The 18443-nt window shown below is 39.4% G+C and overlaps 1 protein-coding gene across 42 annotated transcripts in view; it reads left to right on the top strand.

Annotated features, from left to right (window-relative positions):
• Positions 1 to 18443, top strand: part of ADGRL2 (adhesion G protein-coupled receptor L2) — a 141318-nt gene that overhangs the window by 71297 nt on the left and 51578 nt on the right. For all 42 annotated transcript variants that reach the window (XM_075615683.1, XM_075615684.1, XM_075615681.1 and 39 more), the window contains exon 3: positions 3351 to 3564. In XM_075615683.1, the coding sequence (XP_075471798.1) occupies positions 3351 to 3564 (214 nt within the window). The remainder of the gene's footprint in view (positions 1 to 3350; positions 3565 to 18443) is intronic.

Below are 18443 nucleotides of genomic sequence, written 5' to 3'. Positions count from 1 at the left end.
CTTTACAGAGACATTTTGCAGGCACAGGTCCCTGCCCCGTGGAGCTTACAATCTATGTTGTTGGTGCCTGAGGCACAGGGAGATAAAGTGACTTGCCCAAGGTCACAAGGAGCCGACTCCGGGAATGGAACCAGGTTCCCCGGCTTCAAACTCAGTGCCAGGCAGTGTCTTTACTCACTGAGCCGCTCCTTCTCCTTCTTTATATGGAGTTGTGGGGATTGGTTATCTAGTTGGACAGACCACTGGATTTAAGCGTGTAATATATGCTGGTAGTACTGACTTGTCATTTCTACGACCAGCAACCGCGCCCTCAATGCTTTACCAACGCAAGCGCAAAGCGTGTGCGAGCGCCGATACCGGTCGTGGCAGTGACTGACAGGTGACGCACCGCTTATTCAGGAGGGGGATGGGGGTGGCAGGTCAGTGAGGCATAGCGTTCCAGGTGCATAGTGTGACCACGGGGAGGTGTTTGTGGGTGTTTGTAAAACACGGATGCTCACTGACACTCGCACAGAGCCGGGGCACCTAAAATTTCTGTCTGGCACCTACATTTTGTCACTAAAAAGGTATCCCCTACTTTTGGGAATCTTGCATGATACCCCCACAGTACTGGTGCGGCGGTGCCCTACATTTGAAGCACTAAGCAAGTTATTTTATTTTGGTACCTGAACTAACATAACTAGCACACGGTTTGATCCATTTACGTGAACAAACATGGCTAACGTGAGCTAAATAGAGCAGAAATAATGCAATCTTCTGTAGCCAATAGTGATTTCTGGCCAAAGCGCATATATATATATATATATATATATATATATATATATATATATATATATATATATATATATATATATATATTATATATATATATATATATATATATATTATATATATATATATATTTGACAAACCTATTAACATCGTGGCGAGCTCCTATTGGTCCAAGCAGGACACGTGTGGTATTAGGTGGCGAGTAGATTTTTTGGTGATTTGTCGACCACTTTATATATATATCTATATATCTATCTATATATATATATATCTCTAAAGTCACAGTTCCAATACTCGTGAAGTGTTGAGTAATCGGCAAGAAATATTCATCCTTGTACTTTGGACAGCAGGAAAGCTGGTATGCATGCCAGGGTTATATTCTCAGGCAATTAAACATAACACAAGCACTACTCATTATAGTTTTGATTTGCAATTAAAAATAAGCTTTTTTTGGGGTGGTGAGCTAATGTAGGGAAACCCATTAATCTAACATTGTTTGTGTTTCACCTTATGGTATTAAGAAGGCACTCCATTTCTACGTTTTTATCTTGATTTACATCGTTTTTATTTATAATTGGCCCTTTAAAGGTGTAATCCATCCAGGAAATGCTTGCAGGTATGAAGGTGTGCAATGCAATGTTCAGTAGTTAATTTATTTATTCTTTTTTAATTGCTCCTTACAACTTCTATTATATAGATTGAATTAACACCTTTACTTTTTATTTTTGAGGTGAGGGCAGCATTTTGCAGCTTTCAGTCACATACAGGGCCACCTTCTTAGGTTGTTAAGCGTGTTTTTGTAAGGGGGAGTTGTAACCAGGAAACCAAGACATAAACTGACACACTTCAGGGAAACACGGACACACTACAGGGAAACACTGACACACTACAGGGATAGGACAGGATCACTGATTCGCCTGCTTAAGTCATTGGGGTAAAGGTAAATCTTTGAGGTGTGGTCAGTGTCAGTTCCAAAGTGTGTTGAGATCAGAGTAGAAAGAGCAGCGTTGCCCGGTGTGTCTTCCGTTAGCATATTCTGTTACTTGTATAAAATATATCTTTTTTTTTTTTATTTTTACGTTTTTAAAATTGGAGCTGCTGCTTTAGCATTCAAGCAAACAAACGGCAATAAAAGTTCTTTTTGACATTGAAGCCTTGGAATAAATCCTGTACAGTGCCAACTTTTTTGACATCTCTGTAGTTTCACAACCTATCTGGTTATCCCGTCTCTTATTCATTGAACAGAAACATATGTAAGTCTTGTGTTGCTGTACCTTGCCTTGTGGTATTTATTGGTCATTCGCCAGAAAAACTGGGAGTAGAGGTTGGAAAAAAAATAAATACATTTAAAAAATATATATATTTACAAAAACATCTGCGTTCCTTGTTCCGAGAAGAACGCAGAAAGAGTTAATGTTCCTTTAAGCACAGCTATTTGGGAGTATTCACATATATATAGGACACAAAGCTGCAGTATTGATTTCTGGTCTCTGGAGTCTCCCACTAGTTCTTTCTTCATCTGTCACAGTTGCGAGACTGATTGAATTACACAGTTGCATGTTGAAATGCTTTATATATTTTGCTTTGTTACTTGAAAAGCTTGCTAATAAAGTCTCGAGGAAGAGATCATTTTGGGGGTGCAAAGCATATGGGTTTTGGTAACCGTTATTCTCTTTCAGTTGCCTGTTAAGACTTTGTAGATCATTTTGCTGACACACACCATCTTTGCCTTCTGCCACTGATATATATATATATGACTGATGACTGTCCTATTTCATTGATAAACAAAACAATTGCTGTTACACATGTGCATTGCTGATACACGTGTGCGCGCATCGAGCTTGCCTATATTCTGTTACTACGCGGGACTGCTGGCGCTTTCAAATAGAGCATGTTTAACTGACAACAAGTTGGAAAAGGTGCAGTCCTCAAGGGGGTTTACCCAGCCCTACGCACTGCAGAAGAGGAAACCCCGGGGAGTAATGTATAATAAGGAGATGGAAGATAGAGATGGGGTGGGTACCAACACACACCCTACACATGAGGGGCACATGAGGGTAGAAGTAAGCATTTTTTTATTTTATTATTCCCACATATTACACTGCATGTGCATCAGTGGTTCCCTGGGGTGCTGCTCGTAATCAGTACAGCCCTTCACCCCCAAACGGTGAGTGGGGTTAGTGGTGCATTCCCACAGAAGCTGGTTTACAAACGTATTGGCTGAAAAATCGGGCAACCCAATTTAGCGGCAAAATCCACCCTCTTAATGTACTAAAAAAACTCTTCATATTTGTCGCCAGTTGAGCGTATGTTTTGGTGACAAATTGAGTTGCTATACAGCAGGTAATTTGCATCTTTGTAAGCAATAGTACCTTGTTCTTTATTAAATGAAACGTGGAGTTTGTCAAGCAAATGCTAGAAAGTAGACTGACGTTATTAACAAAGAATTGCGAATTTCCGCGTTTCTGTTGACCACCTGCTTTATTATTTTAATTTCTTTGGTGCCACTACGAATGCTAACATTATTTTTTAACCAAGATCCTTTCGGAATTAATTTTGTTTTTCTTTTGCTTTTCCAGCATTTAGCCGGGCGGCATTACCATTTGGTCTAGTACGGCGAGAACTCGCGTGTGAAGGATATCCTATCGACCTCCGATGTCCAGGAAGTGATGTCATTATGATTGAAAGTGCCAACTATGGCCGTACCGATGACAAGATATGCGACGCTGACCCTTTTCAGATGGAAAACACAGATTGTCATCTCCCAGATGCATATAAAATTATGTCACAGAGGTAAATTAGTGTTGGTTTTGTAAAAATGAAGAATGCTTAAAATGTATTGGCCAAAATGAAAGCTTGAAATAAAGTAAAACCCTTTTTAGATATCTAGTTAATACGTTTTATTGTTTGACACCACAGCCTCCATTTTGGTTTTTTTAGCAAGGTCATGTTAAACATTAGTAAATTGAAGATAAAACCCTCCTTGGGAATGCCCCCTGCTTTATTCGTTAACTGCAATCCTATTGCATGCTGTGCCGTTTTTTATAATCTCTCTCTTGCAGGGGTAGAAAACTTCAGGATTCAAGTACTACAAACAGGTCTGGTTTTCAGGATATCCCAGCTTCAGCCCAGGTGGCTCAATCAGAAGCTGTTGAAGACAGAGCATCTGAGCCACCTGTGCTGAAGCAGGGACTGATTGAGCCACCTGTGCTGAAGCAGGGACTGATTAAGCCACCTGTGCTGAAGCAGGAATATCCGGAGAAGCTGACCTCTTTGGTAGCACTTGAGGACTGGAGTTGGCTACCCCTGTTCTAGTGAATATGAAATACCTTGCCTACCTTGCGTTATAACGCTCTTCAGGGTATTGGAGAAGCATATGATGTGGAACCACTTGACTTTAAGGGTCTTGTTATCTTGCTGCTTCTCCAACTTGGTTTTAACAAGAGACAACATGTGACACATTTTCCACGAGTGAAGTGTCATTTTATCCTTTTCAGAAAAGGTCAAGCTGAACTCGCAGCATTCAGTGGCTTGCTCAGGCTTGAACGGTTTTACCTAGTGGCTGTATGCTGGGAAATCCTCTATAAACCGCCTTTACCATGTTACTTTAACTCCATTTGGGAGATTTAAAAAAAAAAAAAAGCCCAATGTTTTGAAATCTCCTTATTGGCGAGTGATTCTGTGGGTTTCTTTCCACTTGTTTGTACGTTCCAGCCTTTTATGTCATTGTGCCTACTCTGAGCCAAAATAATATCTTCTGTGGTCTCTTCCCTTCATTTTCCTCCTCCAAACCTTAATGCCAATCACTGTTCATCCTATCACACAGTTTTTCTCCATCTTTCCTGCGTCCAGTTTACACACCACCGATTCTCTAATGATCTCCTCTCTGTAAGACCACAAGTCACAATATTTGTTTATGAGAATCTCCTAGGCCAGCTACTATATAACCGCTACGTCAGAATAATGTTTAAAAATGGACTGTTTAGACAAAATACCATTTTATTTAGCATTGTAAGAAATATGAATTGATGCAAGAAGTTGCCGAACTTCACTTCGTCTACAGTTTGATCAAAACTTTTACCCTTTTTTAAGTCCATCCCAAAGTGACTGTCGAAGAGAATTAGAAGTTTTAGGTCGAATTTTTAACTTGGCCAGATGAGGTTCAGTCCTATTTTACTAGATTGCCAAGGGACTTGTATAGCTCCCGTAAACGCGTGGAGAGATGCGCTAAACTGAATACACCGGAGATGATTGATCCTCACTCTCGCCTGTTCAAACATTTTGCCGTTCCCTTTAATTTTTCAAACTTTTTAGAAAAGTTTGGTTGAACTGTAGGCGAAGCGAACTTTGGCACATCATTACCTTAACAAGAACTAATAATAATCACTTTTTTAAGCTGCTGGATTGACAGGTTTGTTTAATTTAGTTTTGGTATCCGCAAATAGCAATTCAAAGTTGTAGACTGCGATTGTATATTCATTAAAGTGGGATAGCAGTTATCACTTGAATATACTCCTTAGCATGGTAATCTTGTAATGGGATGTTGGGTTTGCACCAAAGACAAATTCACGCACCGTTTGGGACTTAACAATTGAAAGTTTTTTTTTTATAATTTAGGACGTTGAAGTACTGTAGCTTTTTTAAATTTAGACGAGAATTATACTGAAAATGGTATGCTCTAAAGCCTCAAATTATACAATGTATACTGCTTTTGCTGCAAGCACTACCTACAATACAACAATGGGTTAAAGTCCTGTAAAGCAGCGATGACGATAATAATGAACACTGCAAATGTTATTTATCATTTTAAATTCTGACATTAAACTACAGAGTTATTTGCACAATAATTAGTGACAGAGGCAAAGAAAATACATTTTGGAAGCAAATGGTTATACTTTGTACAGATACCGTTTGGAAAGGATTTGAATGTCATTCTGGGCATTCAGCTGTGGGCTTCTGTTTCTATTTTCGTTAAGTGTAATGAGTCTTGCGCGGCTAGTGGAACTGATGCAGGTACAGCATCTCCTGTTCATGAAGGCATGTGCTTTGACCCCTGAATTACACAGATTTGTACAGAATATTCATTGATTTTTTTTTTTTTTTTTTTAATGATTTGTTTGTTCCTTGGAAGCAAAAAATTGAAATTAAGCTTTATTTTTAATTTAGTAACTACAGTATTAAAATCATGTACAAAATATCTATTTTTCCAACAAGAATAAAGGACAGCATGATAAAAATGCAAAAATAAGATTAATATGGAAAATCTCTATTTTCTTTCTAATAGTTAATGAAATAATTAATATAGGTGCCACTAGATCACTCTGATACTTTTCAGGCTCTCTTCATAAAATCTTCCTGATCTGTGCTTCAGTTTCAGTGTTGTGAGCTCATGGGAACCAGTGAAAAAACAAGTCGACACCATTGGAGAAATACGTTCAAAGTTGCCATCTTTGCGGGAGAGATCATAACTTTACCTTCTAAGGTTTACGTTTGAATGATTTAGATGTCTGTAGACATCGCTCTAGTAGGAAACACCAACGTTGTGTGCCGCAGACGTTTGTGTAGCTGCAATTTAATTGCTTTTAATGTTAAAATGTCCAGCTAGAAGTAATTTGCCTATACAGCATTTATTTCAAGGTTTTTATTGTTGGAGGCGGTTTAGTTTTCCTTTCTGTATAGTCATACTGCCGGGCAGTGTTTTTGGGACATGGCCAAAACCCATGGGAGCTTAAGAAGACACAACGTAATCCTCTGACAAACCATCATATTATTTAGATTGTCCATTAAGGTTATCTCCCAGATTAAGCATTTTAACATTCTAGAATGGATATATTATTGTTTGATATTACATCCAGCATTGTATCTCTACCAGAAATGTGGATTTAAACCTTTCAGACCTTTAGAGACATAAGGGGAGGTAGACTAAGCTCCGATAAGGGGTATTGGAGCTCGATCCCACGTTAACAGCAACGATATCAAGGAGCTTAGGGAATCCAGGCCATAGATTAAATACATAAAAACTTAAGACCGTTATTCTATCACCTTTAAGCATTGCTTTCTCTTGCTTTCTCTTGCGGTCTCGGAGGTAGACTCCTGTTGAGCCACCAGGGACATCTGTTCAAGCGGTCATAGACTTACTTTAAAAGGGCAGGCCCTCTGATGACCCAAGTGAAGTAATGGAAGTAGCACACTTGTTTTTGTCATACATCCGTTATCTATAATTGAACATTCGGAGAGGCCGTTTTGAAAGGCACTTGGAGCTACTAGTGTGTAGTTTATGCTGACGAATTCCCTGAGCCAAACCGGAGAAGGATAGTTTGTATTGGTCCCCATGGCCACAGTGGCTATTACTGACCTCCAATATCTACAAACCGTCAAACGATTTGTGTTCATAAGAGTGAGAAGAGATTGTGTTCTCCCATTTGACTGGGCAGACCTTGGGTAAAACAGGGTAACCGTGAATGCAATGGAACACTATCTGTTGCTTAACTAACGCACCCAATTGTTTTTACAAATAGTTTAATTCACTAATATCTGCCTACAACATTTTGGGTACGAAAGTTTTTTTAATTCCTGAGGACTTCAGGGACAAAAACACATTAAAAAATATATAGTAAGCATTACAGGGCAGCTTCTTCATTGCATGATCTATCTAGTTGAATTCTTTAGACAGTGAAGGAGCCCTGTACTCTGTACCCGTTTTACCTTGGGTTAATAAAGAAAGACGGTCAAGTCTTAATCGTTAATTCGGGGGTAGCCAACCTGTGCTGAAGCAGGGATATTGAAGGCAGGGCTGTGCCAAGATGGTTATAGATTGTATACATTGTTAGGTCTTCTGTACCGTGCACCGTCACTAGTAAATGGAGTGTTTTTATCCGTGTCGCACTAGTAAATGGAGTGTTCTTATCCGTGTCGCACTAGTAAATGGAGTGTTCTTATCCGTGTCGCACTAGTAAATGGAGTGTTCTTATCCGTGTCGCACTAGTAAATGGAGTGTTCTTATCCGTGTCGCACTAGTAAATGGAGTGCTCTTATCCGTGTCGCACTAGTAAATGGAGTGTTCTTATCCGTGTCGCACTAGTAAATGGAGTGTTCTTATCCGTGTTGCACTAGTAAATGGAGTGTTCTTATCCGTGTCGCACTAGTAAATGGAGTGTTCTTATTCGTGTCGCACTAGTAAATGGAGTGTTCTTATCCGTGTCGCACTAGTAAATGGAGTGTTCTTATCCGTTTCGCACTAGTAAATTGAGTGTTCTTATCCGTGTCGCACTAGTAAATGGAGTGTTCTTATCCGTGTCGCACTAGTAAATAGTGTTCTTATCCGTGTCGCACTAGTAAATTGAGTGTTCTTATCCGTGTCGCACTAGTAAATAGTGTTCTTATCCGTGTCGCACTAGTAAATAGTGTTCTTATCCGTGTCGCACTAGTAAATGGAGTGTTCTTATCCGTTTCGCACTAGTAAATTGAGTGTTCTTATCCGTGTCGCACTAGTAAATGGAGTGTTCTTATCCGTGTCGCACTAGTAAATGGGGTGCTCTTATCCGTGTCGCACTAGTAAATGGGGTGTTCTTATCCGTGTCGCACTAGTAAATGGAGTGTTCTTATCCGTGTCGCACTAGTAAATGGAGTGCTCTTATCCGTGTCGCACTAGTAAATGGAGTGTTCTTATCCGTGTCGCACTAGTAAATGGAGTGTTCTTATCCGTGTCGCACTAGTAAATGGAGTGTTCTTATCCGTGTCGCACTAGTAAATGGAGTGTTCTTATCCGTGTCGCACTAGTAAATGGAGTGTTCTTATCCGTGTCGCACTAGTAAATGGAGTGTTCTTATCCGTGTCGCACTAGTAAATGGAGTGCTCTTATCCGTGTCGCACTAGTAAATGGAGTGTTCTTATCCGTGTCGCACTAGTAAATGGAGTGCTCTTATCCGTGTCGCACTAGTAAATGGAGTGTTCTTATCCGTGTCGCACTAGTAAATGGAGTGCTCTTATCCGTGTCGCACTAGTAAATGGAGTGTTCTTATCCGTGTCGCACTAGTAAATGGAGTGTTCTTATTCGTGTCGCACTAGTAAATGGAGTGTTCTTATCCGTGTCGCACTAGTAAATGGAGTGTTCTTATCCGTGTCGCACTAGTAAATGGAGTGTTCTTATCCGTGTCGCACTAGTAAATGGAGTGTTCTTATCCGTGTCGCACTAGTAAATGGAGTGTTCTTATCCGTGTCGCACTAGTAAATGGAGTGTTCTTATCCGTGTCGCACTAGTAAATGGAGTGTTCTTATCCGTGTCGCACTAGTAAATGGAGTGTTCTTATCCGTGTCGCACTAGTAAATGGAGTGTTCTTATCCGTGTCGCACTAGTAAATGGAGTGTTCTTGTCCGTGTCGCACTAGAGTGAGAGACGATAGAGCCGGTGATCCCTCGGTGCTTCATTTATTTTCACTTCCAGGGACCCCATAGTTACCGAGATGATTTCCGTGGTGGTTGGCATTTCTTGCTCTAGGGCACCGGTCGCCAACTCCAGTCAAGGGCCACCAGCAAGTCAGGATTTGAGGATATCCCTGCTTCAGCACAGGTGGCTGTTGTTGACTTGTCCACTGATTAAACCACCTGTTCTGAAGCAGGAATTTCCTGAAGACCTGACCTGTTGGTGGTCCTTGAGGCCTGAGTTTGGCCACCCCATCTCTAGGGAATTCTACATGGCTTCTGCACTTAACCAATGCCAAGCCACAACCAGTGACGTTGCCGTTATCTGTTGGCCTGTGTCCAGCAAGATTTGAGCTGCCATATTTTCCCAGAAGGAACGCCGGTCACTTGCAACTCCCATGGTAATTATTAACTGTGGGGTCCCTGGATATTGAAAAGGCACAGTCCATCTCCAGGAACTCCACTATTTCCAATTATTATGTAAAAACAAGTAATAAAAAAGTGTGTGTGGGGATATGTTACCATCCAGCAGGGCAGCAGAACAGCAAAGAGAGACAGCACTCAGAGGTAAGACTTTTGCTGACTTACCTCTGAGTGCTGCCTCACTTTGCTGTTCTGCTGCCCTGCTGGATGGTAACGTACTCTCTTTACACATTATTTATGGGACTAGCACCAGGCCTTTCTGGATATCTATATTGGAGTGCTTGCTGCACATTTACATGTCTACGGCTGGTTCTATAGTGCGGGTGCGGGCGGCAGTTTTAGTTGGCTGAGGATAGCCAGCCATTCTATAATAGGGCCACACGTGCGCACGGCAGGGAGCTCGGAGCAGACCGACGAGGGAGAAGAAATGAATGATTTCGCACTGCTACCGGCGCTGTAATGGATGAGTGTATGTATGTGTGTGTGTATGTTTGTGCATGTGTATGTGTATGTGTATGTGCGTGTGTATGTTTGTGTGTATGTGTCAGTTAAATAAATAAAAAATATTTTTATTACAATATTTTTTTTGTTTAAAAAATATTATTTAATACATAATCACACACACACACACACACACACACACACACACACACACACACACACACACACACACACACACACACACACACACACACACTACCTTCACTCACAGCATACACGAAAAGCATGCGGCACGTACACGGCCGCACACAGTATAGAACGGCCGTTAGGCAGGTCTGCTACCCTGCCTTTCACCATTATCCCCCAGCATACAGTGCTTCCACTGCAGCAAGGGATTCTGGGAAATGACATGAAAATGAGCACACAATGTGTCACCTTTTTGTCTGAAAAACCATTGTTACATGCAATACGGTGGAGGTTTCTTTTTTTATTTTTTATTTTTTGTAGGAGGGATTTGCTGCATTAATTTAATTTATAAAAATGTTTAACCAGGAAGTAATAAATTGAGTTACCTCTCCTTTTGAAGTATGTCCTGGGCACAGAGCTATAAAAAAATACATGGTTACAGTACATTAAATGAACAGAGGTTATACAGTCAATTCACAGACATTTCATGGACAGATAGAGTTGGAAAATTGGGTACAGGGGATAAAAGGGCTGGTGAGTTTCAGATATGAAATAGAGAAACTTTAACATCACCAAACTGCTCACTCCCTTTAGCTGACCTTCTGCTGCGCCAATGGCTGTCCGCCTTTGTGGCAACTCAGATGTACACTGAAGGGGTTCAGATTGAATTCACTGCTGCATTCAAAGTCCTTTGTCCTCTTGGCTCATTAACATTCCAGATTGGTGATTAAAGCATCAATACTGCATTTCCCTACATCCCCCCCCCCCCTCTTTATGCTTTTCTTTAAGCATGTGACGATGTATAATTGTACATTCTTACCTTAGCTGGCAATAGTTTTGTCCTCCAGTTATAAATATATCAAAATCCTGGCTGTGTTCCTAACTAAATGGTCGCGTTTCAATTCAAATCAATCCTTCAGTCAGTGTAACTCGGTAGCTACAATGTATTTGTATTCCTAAAGTAACATTATCTATTGTTACAGTTTGCAGCTCAAACTGCTGGGAACATTGGCAACAAATGATCACAACCAGGAAAGTGTTACAAAGATCTTGCACTGCTGGGGACGTGTGCTAAAGGATGCTCAGTATATTAAAACTCTTTAAAACTACAGAACTGATATATTAAAATAAAACACAATATTTCACATGTTTTGCTGCTTTAAGGTGTGAGCTCAGTTGCAGAATGAAATTGAGAATATGTTGGCCTTTTTGTGAGGACGTCCTCTTTAACTACACAAACTTGTCTAAATGACCACAATGTGTGTTTGTTTTATATGGATAACAATGTATTTGGGGGCCAGTGCCAGAATGGAAGACCATTTAGATTTCCATATGTTTCTTGGTTACATTATCTACATTACTGGGCTTAACCATCTACTGAGATTTGGAAATGTTATTTATGCGTTCATGTTCCCATTTATCCTGGTGTTGGCTGAGGAGACCTTTATTAAGCTGTGATGATTGCTGAATATAAAATGTAACGAACATTATTTTTATTCAAATATAATTTAAATATTCATCAAAGAACAGTTAAGCTTGAAACTGACAGACACTATTAACATCAAAAAATATAATTAATTGCATTGGGTATCGCAGAGCAGTTAGCCAAATAGCTGAGAGGTCTAATAGTGCAAAAGATTGAGAAGCAACAGTTCTATTTCATACTGTAGCTGTGGAATTAATAGTGATGTGGTTTCCTGTGTGGGGCAATTAAAAAATGGTTGTTAAGGTTCATGGCTCTATAGAAAATTCATTGACTGTAACTTTGGAAAGCAGACTGCTATGTAAAAGTCCATGGATTAAAGGGGTTGGATCAAGGACTTTGCAGGAACTGTTGTGAAGTTAGATTACGTTATTGCAGAAACAAAGATACTTTTGAATGTATCAACAGTTTCAGCAATAATAAAAAAAAGTACTATTTTGCTGTAATATGCAATAGAAACATTCAAGGATAATATTGTGACTCAGAAAACCTAAGCAAACACAGGTGGTTTGTGGTCTATCCAATGGAAAACCAGTCTGTTTAAAACCTGCCTAGCAGTCCAGCTATAAATCTCCTGCATGTGTCGGTGGCATTCCTAGCTGCGCGGGTATCACCTATGCATAGACGTTTCTTGTATGGCGATTTAAGATGGCAGGCATTTAATTTTTTTTTTTTTTTTTTTAAACATAAAATTCAGTCTGTATTTCATTTATAAACTGCTATTTTCTTGCAAATAACCTGTGTGAACAAAAAGCAGAAATTCATGAATAGCAAAGCAGCTGCTCCTGCCAGACTGTTTGATGTCACTCATGCAGTTTCTCAAACCCAGTTGATGCCAATTTAAATGCTGACTTCATCAGGATGGTCTGTGTTCTACACACAAACATGCGTGAAGTGTTTAACTACATCAGAAGTGTTCAGGAGATTAAAGACGTTTGGAAATGTGGAATATCCAACTAGATAGCACAGAAATCAAAGAATTGTTAAGTAAGATTAAATTGTTCCTCGAGTGTTGCATATTTCAATGGTTGTAATGGTCAAAGTTTAACGTATGTGCAACGTTTTCTCATTTTAATTAGCAGGTATAGTTCATATCTATGCAATGGCATGTGGATTCTGTTTAGCATTTCATGCAAGTTGAATGTTACAAGTATTTTAAATGTTTCTCTTTGTACTGTTGGACCTCTCCCAAAATCTATTATCTATGATTTGAGGAGAGTGAACACGCACACACTTAATTAATACAGACTTCGGTGAGTCATCTGTTTTGGTGGAAAACATGTAGGTAAAAGCTTTAAAGCAGCTAAGCTGCTCTCTACCCCCATAATGAGCCACAGGCATCTCTGATCATAGTCACTGTATTATTTGCTCCAAGGACCCCAATTCCAAAGCTATTACTTTTTTTTTCCCGTGGACAATAACTATAAATTAATTCTTGTCCATCGGGGACATTCCCTTCCAGTGACTAATATAAGCTGCTGTATCAGAACACGACATTGCAGCTTTATATTCCAACCCTAGCAGCTATCGTGTCTAATTTAACAATTAATTTTAGATATCAATTAAATGAATGTCCAGACATCTGCTACTTTGTTATACAATTCGAGGTATGATTGACATGGAAGCCCTCTGTACTGAAAGAAGTGTGGTTTGTTATGGTTCATGGAATAGAGACCACGTGTGGTGGCAAAGTACTCAGAAAATATACAATACCGGAGGACATGGTTAGATGGAGCTTAAGTAGAAATGCCATAATATCTTCAAAATTGAAAACTGCTGAAGGATTTCACAACAATTTGGTTATCAGACTGCAAAAGGAAAACACAATCTGTTGGGAAAGTTGTTTTCTTATTTGCGATATACTGTAGCAATCGTGCAACAACCTTTTCTACTTAGTTTGTGACAGAACACTAAGTTTTTGCATTAAAGAAATGCGTTGACCTCTGTAAATATTTCACCGAATACCTGTCTCTCTTCCAATTAAAGTAGTAATGCCACTTTTTTTTTTTTTTTAGTAAAGATTGGTGAGCTTGCAGGTTTTGTTTAATTGACTGTGATAGATTCCAAGCAAGGGAAATGTAACATGCACTAAACAAGGAGCTCACCGGTGCAGTTAAGGTGATGAGATGACCTTCTGGATCAGTTAAGCTTTTTCATAACACCCTTTATATTAAACCCTGCAGAATATTGTTAGCTCTGACTATGCAGGTTTGAAAGGTGCAATTCTGCTTGGAACCTGTATTGGAGTTACAACTGTGGAGTGAAATGTACCCTGCCGTGTAACTGTTTGTTCTATTTTTAAAGGTCGTTTCCAATTGTATGTATAATAGCTTTGAAAATGTAGGTCTAACGGCATAATTGGCAATACATTAAATAACAAATCCTAAGGAATATGCAATGCGAACAAAGGGTTTTAGAGGCAGCTCTCTGGCTAGGAATAAAGCGCCATGGACAGTCACTATAAATAATCGGTTTTACCTCTATTTTTGTCTCGTCTATTAGAATTTCACAATTAAATATTTTGTCACCATGGGAAAAGGAAGCTAAAAGCAGGTTATACATATAAATGTTTTTGGACCAACTAAATGGACAGACGTTGTCAAGACAGTGTGAAAAAAATGTTGAAAAATGAAATTATTATATTTAGAGCGGTTTTTCCTACTTTTTCTGCTACAAATAATTTTGATAGGAAGTGAAGAATACTCTTAAGACCAAAAAAATAAGGCGTGTGTACAAAGCTGCAATTTATACAAATCTGTATAGTCAACTGAAAACAGAACAAAATACGTATCCAAACCAGTGTTATAGATCCGTTCTGTTAGAAAGTATCAAGAGCTGAATATGAAGAACATTACAATGCAGTAAAATCCTCACATATGAGGGATTTCTTTCACTATGTATTATTTAGAGTCCTCACCCTGTTTATATCAGTGACATAAGAGTGTGTGCTAGTTTCTCCGAAGAGCACTGTCTTTGCCGCTTCACAGCGCAATGCCTTGTACTCCCCGGCTTGCACACGGTGTTAGCAGATATTTAATGCACTTCAGTCTAACATTTTATAGGTCACGATGAACGGAGCCTATAACACACGTTCCTGCGATGACTGGAATGCAGTGTACGGAGTAAGAAAGCCATTCCACTTTACACTTCACTCTGTCTAATGTTTCCGTTCAGGAATATTCATAAATGAAAACGGTTGATATAAATGTTCAGTTTCAAAATGTTTTATAGCCCAATCAGCTAGATTCTTGTACTCCAAACGGGGTGTTTTTAGCTTGTTTTACAGGCTGTCATGAAAACAGAGGTCTTGGTGTCAGTTTGGTTTGCTGTTCTGATATTCACCAATATAAGCGCTGAGGGCAATGCCAACTTAGCAGCACCAAAATGCTCTATTGCACCTATCATTTTTACATTAACAAGTAATTTATGATACAAAAATAAACTAAAAACACTTTATCTGGCGGAAACATGTTTGAAAAGGTTTAGTCTATAAAAGGAAAATGGAGCTCACTCAAACGTAGTCGTGACCCTGGCTACATATTACATGTTATCACCCGAGTTCCCTGAACATGATCTTCGGTAGTTATAGCAACCCTACATCAGCATAAAGGTTGTGTCCCTAAGCATTTCTCTGAAGCACAATTGGAAACACGGCTCCTATTTCCGCCCACAGTTTCGCTCCATGTCAAAAACAAGATGTTCACATACTTCAAAATCCCTGGAATTCCAGCTCATTCTACATCCCTGTTATGATTTCCACTCGAACAGTACGATGGTGTCACGCAAATGCGGGACACAGAACTGCCCTGTTGGGTAGCAGAAAATACCGGGCATTCCACTGCTTTTCAAGGGAATAAAGATATTCCATCTCTAGCGGCTGCACATTTGCACCATGATATTTCAGCTCCTGAATGTACTAGCATTTTGTGTCATGCAAGCAGAAATTGTCTCGTTACATACACACGGATATCACAAAAGCATGTCTCGTTATGAGAAATAATCTCTTCCAATTAGATTAACTCACAATTTTATTATAACGAACAAAGCTAAATCAAACTAAGCAGCATTTTTATTTGACTTCCTCTTGATTTCAAGGGAGCAAAATTGAACAAAGGCTAATTAAAAGCATCATCCATATAATCTGCTGTACCATTCTGCTCTTATGTCATAATTATGTCCTCTAAAGCAGCAAAACGTTAAAAATCCTATTTTTAAATAAAATAAATCAGTTCTATAGTATTGGGTAATACCGTCTGCATTTAAAAAAAAATGTTAATGCCATTTTTAATAATTTTTGTTTAACGTACTAATCATCCTTTGGTTGCTACAGCAACCATTTAGACAGTCATATCCACTTCCTCTTTTGAAACCGACTCTGACACACTTTTTTGAGCTCCGCCCTTCGGCAACAAAGTATCACAAGCAGATCTGTTGCTGTTACTAACAGCAGACTGTCTAGTGCGCTGAAAACTGTAACAATGTGTTACACACATTAATATAATTTAACATTTTAGCTGCAACATTTCAGACTGCAGCACTGGTTACCGTGACTCGGGGTGCTGGCATTCAGACGGCTAGGCGATGAGGTAGCAAGGTTGGGAAATAATGGGCGACAGGAACTTTTATAGTACAACTGTCATTTATTTGTGTCCCCAACTCGGGGACCACTCAGACATATCTTCACACTTTGTACAGCCTTTTATACAGAGACGTACATGAGTATGTCTCTTCCATCTGTGCCCACTCAACACTTTGATGGAGGTTCTATGACTTAGTTGCTTGGGTAGTTGTGGGACCCGCCCCCCCCACCACCCATGCCTCTACGGAACCGTATAGTGATCTGACTTTTCGGGGCCCCTAGGGAACATCCTGATAGGTCTAATGGTTCTTGACCCAATGCCTTGCTGTCTGTATTTGGGAACTGCCACTTCCACACAGACTGGTGAGGAACTTTAGCATTAATCCGCAGATAGAGCAGACCAGCAGGCACCCTGGGGATCCCTTTTCTTGAGACCCGCTATGGTGGGCTATATTCCTCTTACTGAAACTGTACAGGACTCTTTCTGTCTTTAGAGACTCCTTAAGGGGGTACTGGCCCTGTCTGCAACGTAAACAAGGGGGCCTGGTCTATGCTATCACTGTATTAACCATCTACAGTCCCGAGAATCCGCTCCTCTGCACCTCAGGAACCTGACCTTCCAGAACAGACCCCACTCCCCATCCTTATAACCCTGCATGATGTATGGATCCCCAGAGCAACCAGAGGCGGGACCCAGCATAGACCAGTATTGTTAGTAGCCCTTTATTGGGGTGGAGGGGGGTACATATAAAACTCACATCCTCCGATTCAAAAGACATAGCACGAATTTGTTTCCTAAATATATAAATATACTCCAGTTACCTACAGATGTGTGAAGTTAGCGTTATGTAGGCGTTTTGTGTAACAAAATAGAATTGACAAAAGGAATTTGGCTTGTAAAGTAGAATTTTTATTTTTGCATTGCCTGGCACCTTTCTACTTCAGTGGTAGGATATAGATATAGATATATGATATAGATATAGATATATGATATAGATATATAGATATTATATAGATATATTAGATGTATAGATATATATATATATATATATATAGATACCGGTATATTAGATATATATAATTAATATAATATAATTTATTTTAATTTTTTTCCCCATCACTACTTTCTTGGAGTAGGAGATTTTTTTTATCTAGTTTGATTTAATTCACGACGCAATAACGGTGTCAATGAGGGTGGATGTGATGTGGTTACCAGTCTCTTGTTCTCCCTATTTAAATTGTAACTACTGGAGTCTCGATCTGCAGAATCCTTTCTTATTTTGTGTTAATAGCCTTCTGTATTGAGTGCTCTTTTGATCATTGCTTGTCAGGTGTCTATTACTAAATTCAAAAGTTCCAAACAATTACCCTACTTCTCCTTTTTAGCATCTTTTTATTGTAATGGACATGGATAATCGGTTTAATATAACACACATTTACATTTATGATATAGTAATAACATACACATTGTTATTTGTTTTTACGTTGTATAATGCTAGCCATTTGTGGGAGCTCCAGTTATACAGCCAGCCTCTTATTTCTAAGTGATTGTGACTATGGATTTAGGCTCCACGGGCCAGTTTTTCCTCACTTTGTATGTATTTGCATATCGGCAAGAAACTAATCTTTCCGGAAGCTTTGTCAGAGATTTGTATCCGTGTTTAATACCAGAAGGGGATTTGCTATATTTCTTTTGAGCACAGCCTCACATACTGTAGTCCTCTCTTTTAAATGCTAACATTTAACTCTTGCTAAATTCATCTGTCTTGGCAAAAATATGTACTGCACTTTTCATGCTAAAATCTTGGCTAAGAAGGCGATCATTTTCTTTGTGCATTTAATCGTTTCTAGAAAGTGTAACAGACGGAGTTAGATTCTGCAGGTACCGGGAGTAAAAATTAAGCTGCATTTTGGGTAGTGAAATGTTCGCTGAATGCATGAGAGTTTCTGTTCAGTTACCATGAACACCTTCTGCAGTGCCATGCTGCTTTCTTATCATCCCCTCCCTGTTGTCTTCCCGCTGCTGCTTTGAATAGAATCTGATTTACTCCCAACATTATTCCGTATTGAGCAGTGCTGAGATGGGGCCACTAATTGTGTAAACTCCTGAAATTCCTGCGGCGTTAAGCATTCTGATAA

This window comes from Ascaphus truei, chromosome 10 (assembly GCF_040206685.1).
Source record: "Ascaphus truei isolate aAscTru1 chromosome 10, aAscTru1.hap1, whole genome shotgun sequence".
Taxonomy (NCBI): Eukaryota; Metazoa; Chordata; class Amphibia; order Anura; family Ascaphidae; genus Ascaphus; species Ascaphus truei.
Note: the sequence above shows the minus strand (reverse complement) of the source record. Positions and strands in the feature narration are given on the sequence as shown.